The sequence below is a fragment of the Ammospiza caudacuta genome, chromosome 16, assembly GCF_027887145.1.
Source record: "Ammospiza caudacuta isolate bAmmCau1 chromosome 16, bAmmCau1.pri, whole genome shotgun sequence".
NCBI classification, from domain to species: Eukaryota; Metazoa; Chordata; class Aves; order Passeriformes; family Passerellidae; genus Ammospiza; species Ammospiza caudacuta.
This window is the reverse complement of record NC_080608.1, coordinates 2,068,094-2,087,961: the sequence shown is the minus strand read 5'-3', so window position 1 is coordinate 2,087,961 and position 19,868 is coordinate 2,068,094. Positions and strand designations below refer to the sequence as shown.

General features: G+C 59.4%; 1 protein-coding gene across 2 annotated transcripts in view; it reads left to right on the top strand.

The window, feature by feature from the left end:
- PCDH1 (protocadherin 1) overlaps window positions 1-11,210 on the top strand; it is a 55,719-nt gene extending 44,509 nt beyond the window's left edge. The window contains exons 5-6 of one of the 2 annotated variants that reach the window (XM_058815271.1): window positions 7,990-8,032; window positions 10,003-10,212. In XM_058815271.1, the coding sequence (XP_058671254.1) occupies window positions 7,990-8,015 (26 nt within the window). In that variant the 3' untranslated portion in view covers window positions 8,016-8,032; window positions 10,003-10,212. Of the gene's footprint in view, window positions 1-7,989; window positions 8,033-10,002 lie in introns of both variants that reach the window. The other variant, XM_058815270.1, reaches the window with a different exon arrangement.
- Window positions 11,211-19,868: the final 8,658 nt, after the last annotated feature.

Sequence of the window (19,868 nt, the reverse complement as noted above, 5' to 3'; positions counted from 1 at the left end):
GGAATTTTGGGATAGCCATTCCTGTGTCCCCAAGGAGCTCTGGGGTGGGCACTCCCATGTCCCCAGGGAGCTCTAGGGTGGCCATTCCCCAAGGAACTCTGTGACAGCCATTCCCATATCCCCAAGCAACTCTGGGGTGGCCATTCCGTGTCCCCAGAGAGCTCTGTCACAGCCATTCCCTGTCCCCAGGGAGCCCCTGCCTGCAGGAGGACAGGCCATCCCCAGCCTCCCAGGGGCAGAATCGCCATCAGCAGAGCAGGTGGGGATGGGGAATGCAAGCAGGAGCAATCAGGAGGGATTTGGCCAGCAGGAATGTGCATCCAAGGCATGCATGAGCTGGCAGCCCCGGGGGTGGCAGGTGCTGCTCCCTCCCCTGGGATTTACATCATTAACCCTGAGCTCCCCCTGTCCCAGCTCCTGGGGCAGGGAGGGCAGGAGCTCCACTGCCCCATATTCCATGGTTTTAGGGCCTTTGTGTGCCCCTAAAGGAACCTCAGGTGCTGTTGTTCCCCTGGGTGCTGCAGGAGCCAGTGCTGGAACAGGGTTTGGTTGTTCCATGGATTGGTTTGGACTCCCCAGCATTTCTGGTGGATATTTGTGGAATGCCCCTGGTCTGTAGGTTGGGATGTGAATGGATCCAGGGTTTCACTCTGGAGCTGGGTTGTGTTGTTTTATGCACAGTGAGTGAGGGGATTGCCCAGCAATGCTCATTCTGTGCCTTTCCTTTTGGCTGCTGTGAGTTTTAGCTGCAGGGACCTGATTTTTCATAGAGGGCGTGTGTCAGGTACCAAATATTCTGAGAAGTGCCAGTGAAATGTGCCCAGATATTTTATTTCTGGAAAGATAAGAGAAAATTGCTGTTTCTTCTCATTAGGAGAGCAACACCCTCCATCCTCCAGCCCCTTTTTATTTAGAGGAGGAGTTTTCTGTGATCTCTTGACCCTTTCCTTGTACCCTCCCCAGTTTCTGGGGCAGAGTCTCAGTGGCAAATCAGCTCGTTCCCTGTTAAACCTCCCAGGAGCTCTGTGCTCTCCCTGGAAGCCACAAAGGGACCCCAGGGGAAATATTTCCCTCCAGAGTGAGACTCTGCTCTGCATCAGGAAGCAGGAGGAGAATTAAGGCTGCCTGGACAATCCTAATTTTGGCATTTCCTAACCTTTGGACCCTGTAATCCTATTTAGGTGCTTCTTAACATAATTATTCAGCAGTTTAATGGAATAATTCTGCTTTTTATAGTCCAGTGAAGGTTGAAGCCCCTCTGTGCCGGGGTAGGAGATCATGGGGGTGGCACCACAACCACAAAATCTGTTACAGGGGGGTTGAATTTGTTTTGCTGGGTGTCACAGGGAAGCTGTGGGGTGATGGGGATTTTGGGAGCCCTCAGTGTGTTCTGAGCCCTGCAGGGACATTCTCAGTGTCTGGGAACATCCATCTGGGTGCTCTGCCTGCCGTTGCTGTGGCGATGTGGCCGCTGTGACTGCAGCAGGGAGGCGGCTCCTCCTGCACACATAGGAAACACAACCCTGAGAATGGGGAAAAAAGGGAAAACACATCCCTGGGAATGGGGAAAAAAGGGAAAATACATCCCTGGGAATGGGGAAAACACATCCCCTGGGAGTGAGGGAATGGAAACAGATCCCCTGGGAGTGGGGAAAAGGAAGGACACATCCCCTGGGAATGGGAAAAAAGGGAAAACACATCCCTGGGAATGGGGAAAAGAGAAACAGATCCCCTGGGAACAGGGAAAAAGGGAAAATACATCCCCTGGGAATGGGGAAAAAAGGGAAAATACATCCTCTGGGAATGGGGAAAACACATTCCCTGGGAGTGGGAAAAAGGGAAAATACATCCTCTGGGAATGGGGAAAACACATTCCCTGGGAGTGGGAAAAAGGGAAAATACATCCTCTGGGAATGGGGAAAACACATTCCCTGGGAATGGAGAAAAGGGAAAACACATTCTCTGGGAATGGGGAAAAGGGAAAACACATTCCCTGGGAATGGGGACAAGGAAGAACAGATCCCCTGGGAGTGGGGAAAGGGAAACACATCCCCTGGGAACAGGGAAAAAGGGGAAAACACATCCCCTGGGAGTGGGGATAAAGGGAAAACACATCCCCTGGGAACAGGGAAAAAGGGGAAAACACATCCCCTGGGAGTGGGGATAAAGGGAAAACACATCCCCTGGGAACAGGGAAAGCACATCCCTTGGGAATGGGGAAAAAGGGATAACACCTTCCCTGGGAATGGGGAAAAGGGAAAACACATCCCCTAGGAATGGGGAAAGGGAAAACACATTCCCTGGGAACAGGGAAACACATCCCTTGGGAATGGGAAAAAAGGGATAACACATTCCCTGGGAATGGGGAAAAGGGAAAACACATCCCCTGCGAATGGGGAATGGAAACACATCCCCTGGGAATGCGGAAAAAGGGAAACACATTCCTTGGGAGTGGGGAGAAGGAAGAACACATCCCCTGGGAGCCAGACAAGGGAAGAACACATCCCCTGGGATCTGGGAAAAGGAAGAACATCCCCTGGGAGCCAGGCAAAGCTCCCCAGCCCCAGCTGTGCTGCAATACCGAGCCGGGTGGGTCCATCTGTTCCCATCCCTTCCTGGCCGTGCTGGGCTGCCCTCGGCAGGGGCTGGGAAGGCGTTTGCAGCTCCGGAGTGCCGGGATGTCCCACAGGGGCTGGGGCTGATCCGTGCGTGCAGAGCCCGTTCCCTTCGGGCCGAGCTGAGCTGTGCGTGCTGCCCAGCACAGGGGCAGAGCAGCGGGGCCGGAGGGGCCGGGGGATGCCGGGGCTGTTCCATCTCCTGGAGCCCATGAGAAGCCTGTGCGTGCCCGGCAGCTCCGGGGATGTGTGGAACAGCGGGTGCTGCTCGTTCCCTCCCCGGGAGCTCGAGGTGCGGCTCGGAGCCGCAGTCACCCCGCGGTGGGCAGTGCCGGGTCGGGCTCCCATAGCGGGAGCCATCTGGAGCGAGGGTGGGAACCTTGGGCAGCCATCTGGCTGGGTGTTGTAGTGCTAGGAGCGGTCCCGCAGCCGTCTGCCTGGGTGATGAGGTGCTGGGAGCGGTCCTGCAGCCGGGGAGGGTGCGGGGGGAGCCCGGGGCTGCGGGAGCTGCTCCCGGCTCCGAGCCCTCCGTGCCCAAACATCCCCGCCCCAGCAGCTCTGCAGGGCACATTGCTGAGCTCTGGGCTCGTCTTCACGGGAATATGGGCCAGAAATGGGTGAGGAGCTGCGGGAGGGATTCTGCATCCAAAGGTGATGGGGATCAGCCAGGGAGGGATTGTCCCGCTCCAGGGCTGGGGCACTTCGAGTGCCACAACATCAGAGCCCCAAAGCTGTTCCAGATGCCCAAAGGAGGGGCCGGGCTGGGGAAGGCTCTGCAGGGGCCACCCGAGGAGGGCTGAGGGCACTGGGCTGGTTCAGCTGCACAAGGAGCCCAGGGCAGAGCTCAGGGAAGGAGGGAACGGCTGCAGGGGAGCTTTGGGATGGACACCAGGGAAAGGTTCTGCCCCAGAGGGTGCTGGCACTGCCCAGGGAATGGGCACGGCCCCGAGGCTGCCAGAGCTCCAGGAGCCTTTGGGCACCAGGGATGCACAGGGGGATGGATTGCTGGGCGGTCTGGAGCTGGACTGATGATCCTTTTGGGTCCCTTCAGCCCAGAACATTCCCTGATTCCCTGCTGGGATAATGCACTGGCTGTGCCTCCCTGATTTGGAGACTGTGAAGGGGCACCTTGTCTGTGAGCTTGTGAAGGAGATCCTGGCTCCAGAGCCACCTGCAGCACAGCTCCCCTCTCCCTACAGCCCTGGCAAGGGGAAAACGTGCTGGGAATGAGGCACAGAGCTGCCACAGGCCTGTTCCCTGCAGGAAACTCCTGCTGGGATGGGATGGGATGGGATGGGATGGGATGGGATGGGATGGGATGGGATGGGATGGGATGGGATGGGATAGGATAGGATATCAATGGGATAGGATAGGATAGGATAGGATAGGATAGGATAGGATAGGATAGGATAGCATAGCATAGCATAGCATAGCATAGCATAGCATAGCATAGCATAGGATAATAATAGGATGGGATGGAATAGGATGGGATAGCAATGGGATAGGATAGGATGGGATTCTATTCATGGGATGGAACAGGATAGCATAGCAATGGGGCTAGCCAGTGTAAGAACATGGCATGTTGGGCTGCACAATCCCAGCTGTTTCTAAGGTTGTCTGAGCAGGGAGCAGCAGCACCGGTGCCTGGAGGAAGCAGCTCAGCAGGGAAGTGGTGTCTAGAGGGAGCAGTGTGTAAAACATGGAGCCTGGAGGAGATGGCTTACTGCAGCAGGGCTGCCTGCAGGGAAGGCAGCAGCAGGGGGGGCAGCACCTGGAGGCAGCAGCAGCACAGAACATGGCACCTGCAGGGGGACCCGTACCTGGAGGCAGCAGCGCCGTGGGGATGGCATTTCCCAGGAATGGCACTGCAGGGAATGGCACCTGGAGGGAGCAGCACCATAGGAGAGCTGTGCCTTCGGGAGTGCGCCGTGGGGGATACACACCTGGGGGAACACACCTGGGGGAACACACCTGGGGGGAGTGGCACTGTGGGAGAGTGGCACCTGTGGAGAATGTTGGCACCAGCAGCTCTGCCATGGGCAGCAGGGAGCAGCATTCCTGGGAATGGTTCCTGGAGGAGCCATGGTGCAGGAGAACAGCACCAGGAATGGTGAAATAGGGAATGGTGCTGACTGCCAGGAGCTGTGGGGTGGGAAGGGAATCCTTGTTGCACAGGGAGGGGGGACAGTGCTGCTGGGAGGTGATGCCAGGCACCCCAGAGGAGTCTGCAGAGCCCTGAGGGCCAGGAATGGGAGAGGAGGCATTCCCAGGTGGCCAGGCTGCCTCTCCTGGGAGCCCTGCCCCTTTCCCTGGCTCAGGACAGACCTCTGGAACCCTGGCAGCCCGGGGTGCAGCGTGGGCCCTGTCTGTCCCTCTGTCCCCAGGGCCAGCACAGGTCAGGGCTCTGGGGCTCTGCTTTTGGGGCAGCTGGCTAGATGAGTTCTCCCCAGGGAGGGAAGAAGGCTTGTTCTGATCCCAGCTCTGTGAAAGCATCTGGTTTTCCTCCCAGCTGCTCTCCCCACACTCCCCTTCCCCATTTCCCTACACCACTGAGCCTTTCCAGTCCCTCCTGGCATGCTGTGCTTCCCTTTCCTGGGCTTCTCTGCATCCTCTGCCCTGCTCTGCTCTGTCACAGCCCCTCTGCCTCCCCTCCCAGAGCTGCTCCAGCACTTCCCCTCCCTTCCAAGGCTTCTCCTGTGCTGCATCATCCATCCCTGCTCTCCCTGCACTGACGCAAGTGGAAGACACAGGAAGACCAAACCAGGCTGGGGATAAAAACCAGGCTGGCACAAAAAACATGCTGGGGGCTGGCTCAGCCTCTGCTGGGAGCTCCCAGGCTTGCAGAGGGTGAGGGAACCTCCGCCCATCTCCTGCAGGAGATGGAAGCACTGCTGGCTGAGGCTGCTGCTTTTGTGTTGTCCCCAAAGCGCCCCAGAGCTGTGCTGGGATCCCCCAGTATGGTTTGGAGGAGCTCTGTGACAGGATGAGCTCCTGCCCCAGGTGGGGAGAGAGGGAGACAGGAGTAATTAGCAGCAGCACCAATTTGTGCCTCTTTCCAGAGGAGCCAACCTGGTATCTCTGAGGGTGTCCTGGTGTAAAACCCCAATGGTGCACCCCAAGAAACCAAAGGGATCCAACTTTTCCTGCCCTGGGTTCCTCACTGAGGAGGAAAACACCCTGAGGCTGCTGATGAGGGGGTGCCAGAGAGAGGCAAAGCTGCAGGAAAGGGGGGAGTCAGGAGGATGTGAGGGCTGTGAATGCCCAGGCAACCTCTTCCCTGCCTGGGAAGCACAGTCTGGTGGCCTGGAATAACCAGGATGGGCCAAAGCTCAGGAAAACACAGCAGATGCACAGAGCTTTACTGGGTGTGACCAGGACACCCTGATACCAGAGAGGACGTGGCCATCCTCTTCATCCCTGGGAATGTTGTCACATTCCAGGGCCTCAGAGGCACAAAAGTGCATTATGAGTGGAGGAGGGATCAGAAATCCCGAGCACCCTTTGTGCACCCCGAGGTGAGGGCCTGCCTCCTCTCCACCCCACAAAACTGGGGAAAATCCATGGACAGAATTCCCACCGAGGAGGGATTTGTGCTTGCCTGGTGGCACACTGGAGTCCCTGAGCCACCAGCATGTGCTGGGAATTAGGCCATGGGGTCGTGTTTTCCCTCAGTCCCAGCTATTCAGGAACTGCACCCTGCCCCGTTCCGGGCTCATGGCACAGAATCCGCTCTGCCAGTGAGGGGACAACGCTGGAAAAAGGCTCCAGTGCCAGGAGCAGACAATGGGTAGAGCAGAATAAAAGACCCTGAACACAGCGTTCCTGCTTGATCCTGCCATTCCCAAGCTGCTGCTGGCACCAGGACATCTCCGTAGCTTTGTTCCCTGCAGAGGTGGATTTTATTTCAGTCCTGCCAGTCCCCTCTGTGGGCTCGGCAAAGCTCCCTCTGCCCCAGGAAGAGAGGATGGCTCCCATCCACTCCCCTGGGAGCACAGAGCACCAGGGCCTCTCTGAGAGAGGAAAGGACGTCCAGGAGGAAACCTGGTGAGGAAAGGATGGCGATAATTCCATGTGGACATGAGGGAAAGACCACAGAACATGACCTCAAAGTGCCCAAGGCTTTGCGTGGCCACTGGAGCATCCTGTGGTCCTGACAGGAAAACCTGATAGATTCTCTTGGGTTCAGATTCCGTTCTCTGCTTGCCCAGAGTAGGGATGGAAAGAGAGCCCTTGTGCCTCTGGTTGTGTATCTCATGTGGGAGAGAGAATTGAGGCGATTCCCCAGGAAACAGGGCACTGGTGCATGACCAGCCCCGAGGACGTGCCCTGCCAAGCTCCGCTCCTGTGCTGCCCGTGCCCTGCCGTGTCCCCTGGGCTGCTTTTGTGCTGCTGCTGCTGCTTCTTGTCCCCACCGTGTGAGCATGGCTGTCCCCACGCCGCGAGCAGGGCCAGCAACCTGAGGGATGGATCTGGGTGTGGTGTCTGTGTGTCCATGTGTATGTGTCTGTGTGTACGTGTCCATGTGTGTACCCGTGTGTGCGTCCATGAGTGTGTATCCGTGTGTGTATTCATGTGTGTGTATCTATATGTGTATCCATGTGTGTATCTGTGTGTGTGTATCCATGTGTGTGTCCATGTGTGGGTCTGTGTGTGTGTCCATGTGTGTATCCATGTATGTGTGTATGTGTGTGTGTGTACCCATGTGTGTGTCCATGTGTGTGTATCCATGTGTGTGTCCATGTCTGTATCCATGTATGTGTGTGTCCATGTGTATGTGTCCATGTGTGTGTATCCCTGTGTGTGTGTCTATGTGTGTGTCCATGTGTGTGTATCCCTGTGTATGTATCCGTGTGTGCATCCATTTGTGTGCATCCACATGTGTATCCACGCGTGTGTATCCATGTGTGTGCATCTCTGTGTGTATCCAGGTGTGTGTATCCCTGTATGTGTGTCCATGTGTGTGTCCATGTGTATATATCCATGTGTGTGTCCATGTGTGTATCCCTGAAGGTGTCCATGTGTGTGTGTCCATGTATGTCCATGTGTATATCCATGTGTGTATCCCTGTGTGTGTGCACAGCCCCAACCCCTCCATGTGCCCGAGTTTCTGGTGTCACCACCCAGGTGGCTCCCAGTGTCCCCGTGTGAGTCTTCCCAGGGATGCTGGGCTCCAGGGAGGATCAGGATGAAGCTGGAGCCAGGAATGAGGGAGGAGCAGCAGTGGCTGAGCGGCCTCAGGAGGCTGGAGCAGGGCCAGGAGAGGCCAAGGAGGCAGTGGGGACCAGGGGACAGGGGTGTCAGAGGCTGCAGGGGGTGTGGAGGCCGGGGCTGTGCACTGATGTGACGCTGTCGTCCTTTTTCTGCCCCTCATCAGAGTCCCCTGAGCGGAGCAGGCTGTGAATGGGGGCTGCCATCAGGTATGTCCATGTGCCTCCTGCCAGGATGTCCCAGCTGCCAGGGGGAGCTCCAGTGGGTGCCAGGGATGCAGTGTGGGCACAGGCCCCAGCCCCCAGCTGAGGGTTTGGGGAGCGTCACTGGGGGCTGGTTTAGGGCAAGATGTGCTCACACCATGGTTGGCTGCTGACTTTGCCCCTTCGTCCATGCCGGTGTCAAGCATTCCCAGCATTGTCTGGAGCCTTCTCCTGCATCCTGTGTGTGAAAGCTGTGCCAGGGTGACTCGGGTGTGTGGCAGTCCCAAACTGGTGGCAGCAGGGAGCATTGGCCAGGGCAGAAACCCCACTGTGGTGCTCTGGTTTGCTTCTTCCCCAGGCTGAGGGAGCGCCTGTGGGCCCGCCCTGCTTTTGGGATGAGGGAATTGTGTGGACCAATGTGTGTCCCGTGTGAAGGGGGTGTTCCACATGTCGCAAGTCCCCAGAGCTCCTCAGCATCTCCCTCCATCAGTCTGTCAATGCAGAGAGCTCCACAGTGGTGGAGACATGGAAAGGATTTCTGGGAACCACAGAGACATCTGGAAGTCTGAGCAGCCTCAAGGTCATGAGCAGCACCTACTTCCACCCCAGCATCAGCACCAGGCTGGATCTGCTTGTGGCAGCAGGCAGTGACGTGTCCTGGGGCACTCTGTGATGTCCCAAATTTGGGCAGAAATCAAGGAATGGCTTGTGACTGGGATGGCTCTGGGAGGGACACTCAGCTCTGCATGGAAGTGCCAAATTCCAACCTCAGAAGCCTCGTGACAGGTGCTGCCTGTGCCAAGGACACCTGGCCAAGGCTCAGGGACACCTGGGGCAGGGGGTGGCTGGTGTGTGAGGACACCAGTATGTGAACTGGTCTAACTGGTGCTCATTGTTCGGCTGTGCCAGGAGCAGGGAGCTGTGGTGCCCTGTGGTGCCCTGGGGTGCTGGGCTCCCTCAGGGGCAGGGATTTGGTGCACAGGGCACCCCGGCATCTCCACAGGGCACCCCACGGCATCTCCAGCCTCTCTCGGGGTGGGCATGGCTTTGCCTCAGTGTGCTTGGGGGTTGCAGGCTCCACAGGAGACCAGGACTTCTGGCTGGAGGGTGCCAGGGGAGGCTGGAATGTGGCCTGGAATGCCTGGTGGGAGCAGGGCAGGGATGCCCAAGGATGCTGCCCAGGACACACGGCTGTGTCTCGGGGCTGAGTCCAAGGCAATTCTGTCTCTGCACAGTGATGCCATGGGATGCCATTGGTGGTGCCCAATGGGAATTCCTGGAGTTTAGCAGGTTCCAGGTGGTGCCTCACCTTCTGGGATCACAAGCCTGGTATGGCAGCTCATATCCTGCTCTGCAAATCCAAGCTGTGGAGCCTCCCTGTGCAATCCTGGTCTCCTGAGGGGCTCGGGGAGCTCTGCCCTGTGCTCTGCCTCCTGTTTCTCTGTGGCTTTGGGTTTCCCTCCCTGCTCTGCTTTGCTCCCGTTTTTTTGTCTGTGGGTCCAGCTCCTGGGTCTCCATGTGTCCAGTTCCTGGGGTGTCCATTGGTCCACCTCCTGGATGTCCATGGGTCTGGCTCCCAGGGTATCCATGGGTTCAGCTCCTGGGGTGTCTGTGGGTCTGTCTCCCAGGGTGTCCGTGAGTCCATCTGTCTGTCCCAGCACGGGTAGGACGGAGATGTCCAGTCTCTGCTGCTCATCCCTGCATCCCGAGAGGGGGTTCCAAAGGCGGGGTTCCTGAGGAAGGGTTCCCAAGGCGGGGTTCCCAAGGTGGGGTTCCTGAGGTGGAGTTCCCAAGGAAGGGTTCCCAAGGCAGGGTTCCCAAGGTGAGGTTCCCAAGGCAGAGTTCCTGAGGAAGGGTTCCTGAGGAAGGGTTCCCAAGGCAGGATTCCCAGGGTGGGGTTCCCAAGGTCAGGTTCCTGAGGCAGGTTCCTGAGGGAGGTTCCTGGGGCTAACATTACTGTCCCTTGTTCCCCGCAGATCTCCGGCCTCTGCCCGATGTAGCCATGACTGGGACCTGCACCCGGGAGTGCACAGAGTTCGGCCACTCCGATACCTGCTGGATGCCTGGCCAGTCCTCCCCCAGCCGCAGGCCCAAGAACGCCCTCAAACTCTCCACTTTTGTGCCTTACCAAGACAGAGGGAGTCAAGAGCAAGTCGGGAACGGCAGCCCCAGACTGTCGGAAGAGCGCAGCACCAAAATGGCCAACCTCCGCCTGCTCCCCACGTACAGTGCCTTCTCCAATAGTAGCCATGAGCCCTGCAAGGACTCTCCCATGGAAGAAATTCCTCTCACCCAGACCTCGGACTTCCAGCCAGCCACCACCCCCTCAGCCCAGACCACCAAGAGGGAGATCTACCTGTGAGGCTGGGCATGAGGGGCAGGGAGCTGAGGCCAGAGGAACATTTTCCACTTCGATGCTTTATGGCTCCGGCGGCTTCTCCAGGCAGGGGGCTCTGCGGAGAGCAGGGCAGGGCGAGGCAGGGATGAGAGGAGCGCCTTTTTAACCCCCTGTTGCCCGGGGCTGGGGGTGGGTGGGAAGGTGAAAAGCATCCCGACCCCATTGCCGAGCATCCCAAACTGCTGCCGGGGAGGGCTGGGCAGGCTCCTGGTGCGGAGGGCACGGAGAAGGGAGAGAAGGGCTTACGTACCAAAGGTCCACGCAGAGCTGGTGGAGTTCCTGGGGCATAGGACGAGGAGTGTCCCCGAGCACGGGGAGCCAGCTGCCTGTCTCTTTGCTGTAGACTCCTGTAAATATGAATCTTATAGGAATGACATTGAAGTCCTGCCTGATCGCAACTTTTTATTGTCCTTGAAACAAACAAAAAGACATTTAAAGAGAAAACAAAACAAAACAAAATGAGGAAAAAAAAAAAAGCAGACAAAAAAAAAGAGGAAAAACAAAACAAAAAAAAGAGAAAAAAAAAAAAAACAAACCACAGGGAGCAAGTTCCAGCTTTGAATGGTTTCCTGCGTGGAAGAGCCCCTGGGAGCGCAGCGTCCGGCCCGCACTCGTGTTCTATATTGTAAATAGAGATGTGATCAGTCCCTGAAACAGCAGCTGGGGAGCTGGAGGAGAGGGGCAGCATCCTGGCCGGACTGTAGGGACTTTGCTGTTTTTCAGCCTGGATCTCTTTCTGAACATTGTCACTGTGCCCACAAGCTGCAGGGTCCCTAGGGACTGCCCGGTGCCATAGGTGGGGGCTGCTTTGGGGGTGGGGGGTCCCGGTGGTGGCCCTGCGCCTGGCGGGTGGAGGAGGGGTGGGGAAGCCCCCAGACAGGGGACCGGCTGGGTCCGGGGAGGGGATGACCCCAGGAAGGGACCGGCTGGGTCCGGAGAAGCCCTCAGTCCGCCTCTGCTGGCAGGGAGGTCGCCAGCGGCCCCGGCTCTCAGCCCATCGCCTCGGGCCTCCTCCGGGGCAGGGGATGCCCACGAGGCCAGGCTGTGCCGTGCCCTCGACCTCCGTCCCATCCGCCTGTAAAGCCACCATTGCCTTTGTGAGGAGGAGCTTTGTCTCAGGGTCACACTGGGGGCCGCCGAGCCCCTGCCCGCTGGACTCCGCTGCCCTTAGGCCCCAGGGCCACTCTCACGGGGTCCAGCTTTCTCTTCCATTGTCAAAGGTCCACCGATCTCCCGGCAGGTTCCTGCTGCCCCGGCGTCCTCAGCTCCCGTGCAGGGTCAGAGGAGCCCCTGCCCCTCACAGGGCTTCCTGAGGGGCACCCCTGGCTCTGCCGCTGCTCCCTTGGCAGCGGGGCACAGCCCTGGTTTTGGGGTGCACCCCTGGCCAGAGGGGTCCGGGCGACTCGCGCCTCATTCCTGGGTAGCCCTTCCCCTCCGGGCCGCGGGAGGGGCCGTGCTGCACCCTTGTGCTTCCAGCTCTGGCACCTTCCCGAGGGAGCGAGGCCGGCAGGGCGGCTCTCCTGTGGCTGGCACGGGGCTCCGGGGGCACAGGGACCCCGCAGGGCTGGGGCTATGCCCTGCCATAGCTGTAGTGCCTGCCGGGACCCCCTGCCCAGCCTCTCCCCCAGCTCTGAGCAGCTCCTCTCCCCCATGGGGCGGTGGCACACACAGCCACCTCCCCTCACGGCTCCCTGAGGGCACACGGTGCCAGCCGAGCCCGGGGCACAGAGGAAGGGTGGCAAAAGGGGCCTGCTCGCACCGCTGCCTCGTGTCCCTCGTGTCCCTCATTTCCCTCATGCCCTGCCTTCCCCGGGTGGCACCGCTGCCACACACCCCGCACGGCCCCGGCCCCGGCTGGGAGGAGGCAGGACCCTCCTCCAGCTGCTGCTCCGGGTGGGGATCCAGCGGCCCGCACGGCCCGGGGTGCTCCCGGTGGGATCCAGCGGCCTGCCCGGCCTGGCCGGGATTTTCCCGGTGGGATCCGGTGGCCTGCCCCGCCCGGCCCGGCCGGGATTCCTGCTCTGCCCTGCGGGGCCGCGCTCCCCCGCTCTGGCTGCCGGAGCAGGTGCCGCTCCTGACCTTGTTTTTATTGTAGCTCTGTAGTTTCAGGGCCAAACTGGGCAGAATGTGCAATTTGGCCGCGCTGGCCACGATCTTAGACTCCACTGCCAACTCAGCTGCTCACGCCTCCCCTGGGCCCAGGCAGTGGCAGTGTCCAGTGCCCCTCTCGGGGACCCCCGGCAGAGCCACATCCGAGGGGGGCTTGTCCAAGACCACCTCATCCCGGCGGGGGGGTCCCTGCCCTGTGCTGGGGTCTCCAGAGGGATCCCTAGGCTGGAATTCCTGTGGCTGGAATTGCTGTGCTGTCTCCTGGAGCACCTGGCGAGGTCCTCAGTGCGAGCACGGTGTGGAGGGAGGGAGGGGGGAGCGCAGGGGGTCCCCGGGGATGGGGCTGGGAGTGGGTTTGGGGGTGGCTGAGTCCTGTGGGGGTGCACAGAGGGCTGGGGGGGTTTAAGGGGAGCACGGTGGGGTAAGAGTTGGGTGTCTGCGGGTGCAGAGGGCTTGAGGGTCTCAAGGCACTGGGTGGGTGTGAGGGGGGCAATGGGAGCAGGGCCTCAATGGGGTGCCAGGGGTGCAGGGGATGGGTGCCTGGGGAGGAGAGGGTGCCGGCCATCAGTCCTGGGAGAGGGGTCTGAGGGGATTCATCCCGGGGGGAAGCTGCCAGTGTGGCTGGGGATCAGTCCTGGGGGAGGGCGAGGAAGAGGTGCTGTGGGAAGAAGCTCATTTGCACAATTATAAGCCAGAAGGATAAAGCCTCTGTGCGCGTGGGGGGAGGACAGCTCCCCACGGGCTCCAGTCCAGACAAGCACAGGGAGGAGGAGGAGGAGGAGGGTTCACTGTATCTCACACTGCACTAGGACAAGCCAGGGGGAAAACCAAAGGTGGGAGCCAGGGAGCAGGCGGGCTGCGTGGGAAGGATCTAAGCGACCCCTTTGTAGCTCTTCAGTGTTGGTTCTATTTATACGAGATTTCATTTCCTTGCTTGTGATGCCTTGTTTTTTGTACAGTTTTATGTACATGCAGGTGTAGCTTTTCTAAAGGAGAAATCCTATGGCAGAGTAAAGTCCCCCCACTATTTTTCAGATGGTGCCCTATGTCTAAGGCGACGCCTCTTGCTAAGGTTGTACTGCTCAATGTGTGATGCATTTCCCTGTGCGGGGAAGCCTTTGGGCCTTGGGCTTGGTTTTCCCCGGGCGCTGTGAGCACAATTGATTCCCTTGTAACCCTTTCTGTTCGGAGCCGTGAGCATGACACCGTCGTGATGCCCCTTTCTTTCCGTTCTCCCCTGTTCCGTTCGTTTGCTGAGCTGTCAAGATGACCAATTCCATTGTAATTAGCCCTTCCTAAAGCTTTACAATAAAAGTGTGAAAACCCGGCTGCTTCTGGGCCTGGCTGCTCCTTCCCACGCCTCCCCCTGAGCGCCCTCAGGGGAAGAAAGATCTGGGGAGGCTTTGGGATCTGCCTGCCTCCCTGCCCTGCTCTTGGCTCCCTGTTTGCCAGCCTGAGGATGTTCCTGCACAAGGACAAGGGGGATAAGCCCCCAAAGCACTTCCCCCCAGACCAGACTCCTGCAAGGCCAGGTTGGATGGAGTTTGGATCATCCTGCTCCAGTGGAAGGTGTCCCTGCCCATGGCAGGGGGTTGGAGCTGGAGGAGCTTCCAGGCCCCTTCCAACCCAAGCCACTCCATGATTCTGTGATTGATTCTATTATTAAACCCAAATATTTCAGTGAAGAAACACCTCCAGCTCCAAGGCTGCCTGCACCTCTCACCAGCCAAGATGGGAATCAGGGAAAATCCCATCAAAGTTCTCTGGACCCCCTCCCATCTCCACCACCACTCCTTGAAGACTTGCTCCATTTCACCAGCTCCTTTCCCAGGCATGGCCGGGGGTTTTGTGGTATTTCAGACCCTTAGGGAGCACCTGGGTCACTCCAAGCCAGGCACATTTGTGGCTGTTCCCACCCCAGCTCCTCCAGCCCTGGCTGTGGGGTTTCCCTGCCTGCCTTTGCACAGGATCCCGATGATCCCAGGAGGTTTCCTGGCTCAGGGTAGGGCTGTTCCCCTCTCTGGTGGGTTCCATACAGCTGTGGCACATCTGGGCTGTGCTGGGCTCACACACAGCCTTGCACCTCATCCTGCTCAACTCTGGGCTCGCTGTGCTTGGACCACCAGGCCAAGGCTCCTTCCCAACTTGGAGTTCCCTTGTGGAGATGAAGCTCAGCTTCCCCTCCCCTTGCAGGGACACCTTTTGAGGAGGAGGGCTCTGCAGGGCCCTCAGAGGGGATCCAAGCCCCCATTCCTGAGGGGTTCCCCTCGTGCTGGGGCCTGGGGGTCTCTCAGCTGCCCCTCCCTGGGAGCAGGGATGTGTCCCCAGGAACCCTAGGCAGCCCTGTGCCCTTTGCTGCCATCCCAAGGAAACAGGGTCTGGTTGCTGCGGGTGGTTCCAGGCTGGCACAGAGGGCAGAGCTGCCCCAGGACAGGTGGCCAAAGGGTGTTTTCCTAAGCAGAGACAATCCCAGACCCTCCCTGTCCCTCCTGAACATTCCCTCCTCCTCAGCCATCCCAGGATATCCAGACCCCTCCCTGATGCCATCTGTGCCTCCTTCCCCTCTCTGCCAGCCCTGTCCCACCCATCCCACCCACTCCCTGCCCTCCTCGTTCCCTCCTGGCCTCTCCTGCCGTTCCTGTGCTCTCCCCTCACCCCACACCGGCTCTCAAGCCTTCCCCTCCTCCGGCAGAGCCCTGAGCTCGCATCCAGCCGGGCTGGAGCCCTCTGGTTTCCATGGCAGCACACATCAATTACCGGCTGCCTGCGAGGGGCTGCGATGCTGCGGCTGCTGCAGAGGCTGCCAGCACGGCCGGGGGGCTCAGGGACCCCAGCAGCACCTTCAGCATGGGAGTCAGTGCCCACAGAGTTCTGAAGGGAGTGGGCACAGGAATGGGCACGGGTATCCCACCAGCACCACATCTCAGGAAGGGATTGGTGCCCACAGAGCTCTGCGGGGGATGGGAAATAGGAATTCACACAGGGACCCCAGCAACACCCTCAGGATGGATTCAGTGCCCACAGAGTCCTGAAGGGGGTGGGAAAACAAGAATGGGCACAGGGATCCCATGAACAGCTCTCTCTGGATGGATTTGGTGCCCACAGAGCTCTGCAGGAGGTGGGAACAGGAATGGGCACAGGGACCCCATCAGCACCTTCAGGATGGGAATTGGTGCCCACAGAGCTCTGCAGTGGGTGAGAACAGGAATGGGCACAGGGATCCCAGCAGCAGCACCCTCAGAATGGGATTCAGTGCCCCCATAGCCCTGCAGGGTTTGGGCACAGGGATCTTGCCCCCCAGCACTGTCCCAGCCTGGGCTCCGTGCCTGGGGTGATGTGGCCTCGCTGTCCCTGCCCAGTCCCTGGGGATTCATTCCTGGGGAAGGTGGAGGAGGTGGGAGCTCCTGGCCATCCCTGAGGGGTGGGGGGTGGCTGCTGGGGACACGTGTGACAGGGCTGGGCTCAGCCAAAGCTCTGCTGTGACCTGGCTTTCCCAGGTACCTCTGGTTTAATTGGGTCCCGGCTTACAGCAGGAGCTGGGAGAGTGCCAGGGCAGGGACATCCATTTTGACGGGAAATTTAATTCCTGTGCCTCCCCAGGGCCTGACCTGCAGCCCCAGCTGTCCAGCTGCTTGCACAGGCCTGGCAGGGTCATTTCCAGGCCTTGCATGGTAATGGGGATGAGCTTTGGGATCTCTTGCTGGCTCCAGCAGTGCAGTGGCACCATTTCCTCCTGAGGGTTCTCCCAGCAGGACTTGGCTCAGCCATCAGCACTGGCAGGTTTAAAGCTGGATTTTCAGTAGCCACAGGATCACAGAAGCACAGAAGGGTTTGGGTTGGAAGGGATCTTGGAGATCACCCAGTGCCACCCCTGCCATGGCAGGGTCACCTCCCACTGTCCCAGGTGCTCCAGCCCCAGTGTCCAGCCTGGCCTTGGGCACTGCCAGGGATCCAGGGGCAGCCCCAGCTGCTCTGGGCATCTTATTCCTTGTCCCACCTGGTCAGGGGAGGGGAAGGAGCTCTGATCCCAGCTAAATCCACATCCTTGGGTGTTCCTGGTGGCCATGGGTCCCTCCAGTCACGTTTATGCTGCACATAGGAAACTGATTCCTTTTATCTGCTTTCATTGGGAGCCTTCTGCCATCCTGCTCTGGCACTTTCCACCTGGAGAGAAGGGGAGAGGGCACAGGGCTGTTCATGGCCCCTGTGATGGGCAGGTGCCTGCACCACATCCCAGCAGCATCTCCTCCCCACAGAGTGACCCAGCCATGGAATCAGGGAAGGGTTGGGGCTGGGTTGGAAGGGAAATTAAAGCTCATCCAGCCCTGCCATGGCAGGGACACCTTCCACTGTCCCAGGTGCTCCAGCCCCAGTGTCCAGCCTGGCCTTGGGCACTGCCAGGGATCCAGGGGCAGCCACAGCTGCTCTGGGCACCCTCGGGGCCTCACTCCATTCCCGTCTGTGCTTGCCCAAGTTCCTCCCTCCCACAATGGGCACTTCTGGCAGCTGGACACAGGGAGCCCATGGGAACCTCAGAACAGCCTGACCTATCCTCACTGCATCCTTAAAAAAGTTGCTGAGGCGGTTCCTGGACCAAACTCCGGAGTGAGCCAGCAGAGCCCTGCCCAGAGCTGCCTGAGCAGGGAGGGCCCAGCAGGGAGGATTTTCCTTGGATGAGCCATGGGACAGCTCTTTCTGCTGTGCTGATGGCCACAAATCCCCCCTGGCATGGCAGCAGGGCTCTGGATCACCGCTGAGCCAGCCCAGCGCTCGGGGTAGAGCTTCCAAAAGAACAAGAACGGAAAAGCTGACACCACCTTTTTTTTTTTTTTTTTTTTTTTTTTTTTTTTTTTTTTTTTTTTTTTTTAATCACGAAATGTGTTTAAATCCACGATTCCCGAAGCAGAAAGCTCCGGAGCAGGACCATGGAGAGGGCAGGGAGGGCTGGGCACAGAGCCCGCCGGGCTGGGGCAGCCGCTCGCTCCTTCCCGCAGGCTCGGGGGCTGCCCGGCCCTCCTGGCAGTGCCCGGCTCCCCTGGCACATCCCTGCCAGGCTCTCCGCTAATAGGATGAGCAGAGACAAGCCCGGCGTGGCCCCGGAGCCTGGCCCTGCATATGTTGCAGTGGCCTCTGGGGGAGATTGGATATTGTGCTCCAGGAGAAGCCCCTGTAATCGCCCGCAGGATGATTGGGATTTGCAGCAGCTCAGAGGAGCAGGGGGGCCCAGCCCCAGGCAGTTTGCTCGGTGTCTCTGCTTGTCTGGCACTCTGATGAAGGGGATTAGGAGATTTAGAGGCAGCCCAGCCCCCTCCCCGGGGGGCTCTGGAGCTGGAGCCCAGCACAACGCTCGGCTACGTTTATTCCCACCGCAGACTGATGGGGACAAGGCTGGGGTGCTCTGCCAGCAGCTGGGCAGGGACAGGGCTCTACTGCTCTGAGAGTCGGGAACTGTGCTCCTCCGGCACAGGGAGAGCCTCCCTGGCCAGCTGATCATCCCCCACGCTGCTGTCCCTGTCCCCTCATCCCCCAGAGCTCTCACCCCAAACTGTCCCCATCCCTCATCCCCAGAGCTCTCACCCCACTCTGTCCCTGTCCCCATCCCCAGAGCTCTCACCCCACTCTATTCCTGGTCCCTCACCCCCAGAGCTCTCACCCCAAACTGTCCCCATCCTTCATCCCCAGAGCTCTCACCCCACTCTGTCCCTGTCCCCTCATTCCCAGAGCTCTCACCCTACACTGTCCCCATTTTATCATCCCCTGAGGTCCCACCCACCCTGTTCCCATCCCTCATTCCCATCCCTCATCCCCCAAAGCTCTCACCCACACTGTCCCTGTCCCTGTCCCCTCATCTCCAGAGCTCTCACCCCACCCTGTCCCTATCCCTCACCCCCAGAGCTCTCACCTAAAACTGCCCCGGTCCCCTCATCCCCAGAGCTCTCACCCCACCCTCTCCCTGTCCCCATCCCCAGAGCTCTCACCCCACCCTGTCCCTGTCCCCATCCCCAGAGCTCTCACCCCACCCTGTCCCTGTCCCCATCCCCAGAGCTCTCACCCCACCCTGTCCCTGTCCCCATCCCCAGAGCTCTCACCCCACCCTGTCTCCATCCCTGCCCTGCTCCCAGCCCCTCCCAGTGCCAGGCCCCCCCTTTACCCCAGTATGAATGCCCAGGCTGGCCTGGCACCATGGTTTAACCCCCCCTGGATGCCCATCAGCCCGGTCAGGGCTCTCCTGCCCACCCACCCAAGCTGAGGCTGGTCCAGGGCACAACCCAGAGCCCCAGGGCTTAGTGCCAGCAGCCCTGATGGGATTAACGTGAACAACAGGAACCACCACGCTCTGCTCCATGGACAGGGAGCTGTGCCTGCTCCCCCTGCCTGTCCTTCAGCCCACAGGTCCCAATCACATCCCAGCTCCCACATTCCTGGGGATAGGCAGCTTTGGAAAACTGGGAATTACTTCCCTGAGCCCATCTCACTGCTCTGATCTCACTTGGACACAGCTGAGGCCACTCACACTCCTAAATAACCCCACACTGCAAGGTTTGACTCCAGAGAAAGGAGATTCTTTCCCAAAACCTTTAAAAAGGAGGTTTTAAAAGAGGTTGGACATGCAGCCCCTGCTCAGCTCCCTGTTTGCAGCAGCCCTGTCACAGCTCCAGCACTGCAGGGACACTTTGGCTTTCTGGGAAGCACAGAAGGATCCCACAGGAAAACCATCAGGGCCAGTGATTAATTAGTGCTGTGATAACATCGAGGAATGCCCCATAACCAACTGTGGTGTTACCCTGCAGGCACAGGGCAGAGGGAAGGGAAGGGAAGGGAAGGGAAGGGAAGGGAAGGGAAGGGAAGGGAAGGGAAGGGAAGGGAAGGGAAGGGAAGGGAAGGGAAGGGAAGGGAAGGGAAGGGAAGGGAAGGGAAGGGAAGGGAAGGGAAGGGAAGGGAAGGGAAGGGAAGGGAAGGGCTCTGTGGGGTCCTGCATGCTGAGCTGGCCATCTGGGTGTGCCCCTCTCCTCCTGGGCTGGGCTGGATGTGTCCCCAGCAGCTGGGGACCGTGACAAGTGGGGGGACAGTGCCACCCGGGTTTGCACACCCACACACACCCCCATCCTCCTCCCAGGGGCACCAACACGGCTGTGAGTGCAAGGCTGAGCTACCAGAGCTGGTCTGTGCCGGACCAGTTGTGTGTCCTGGGCAGGGGTGGGTGTCACACACACACACACACACACACACAGAGCATGTCCCCGTGTCCCCAGGGCAGGGGTGGCTGTCACACCCAGCCTGTCCCCCCTCCCCGCTCAGCCCGAGGCGGGTGCAGGCGCTGCACAGGGCCAGGGG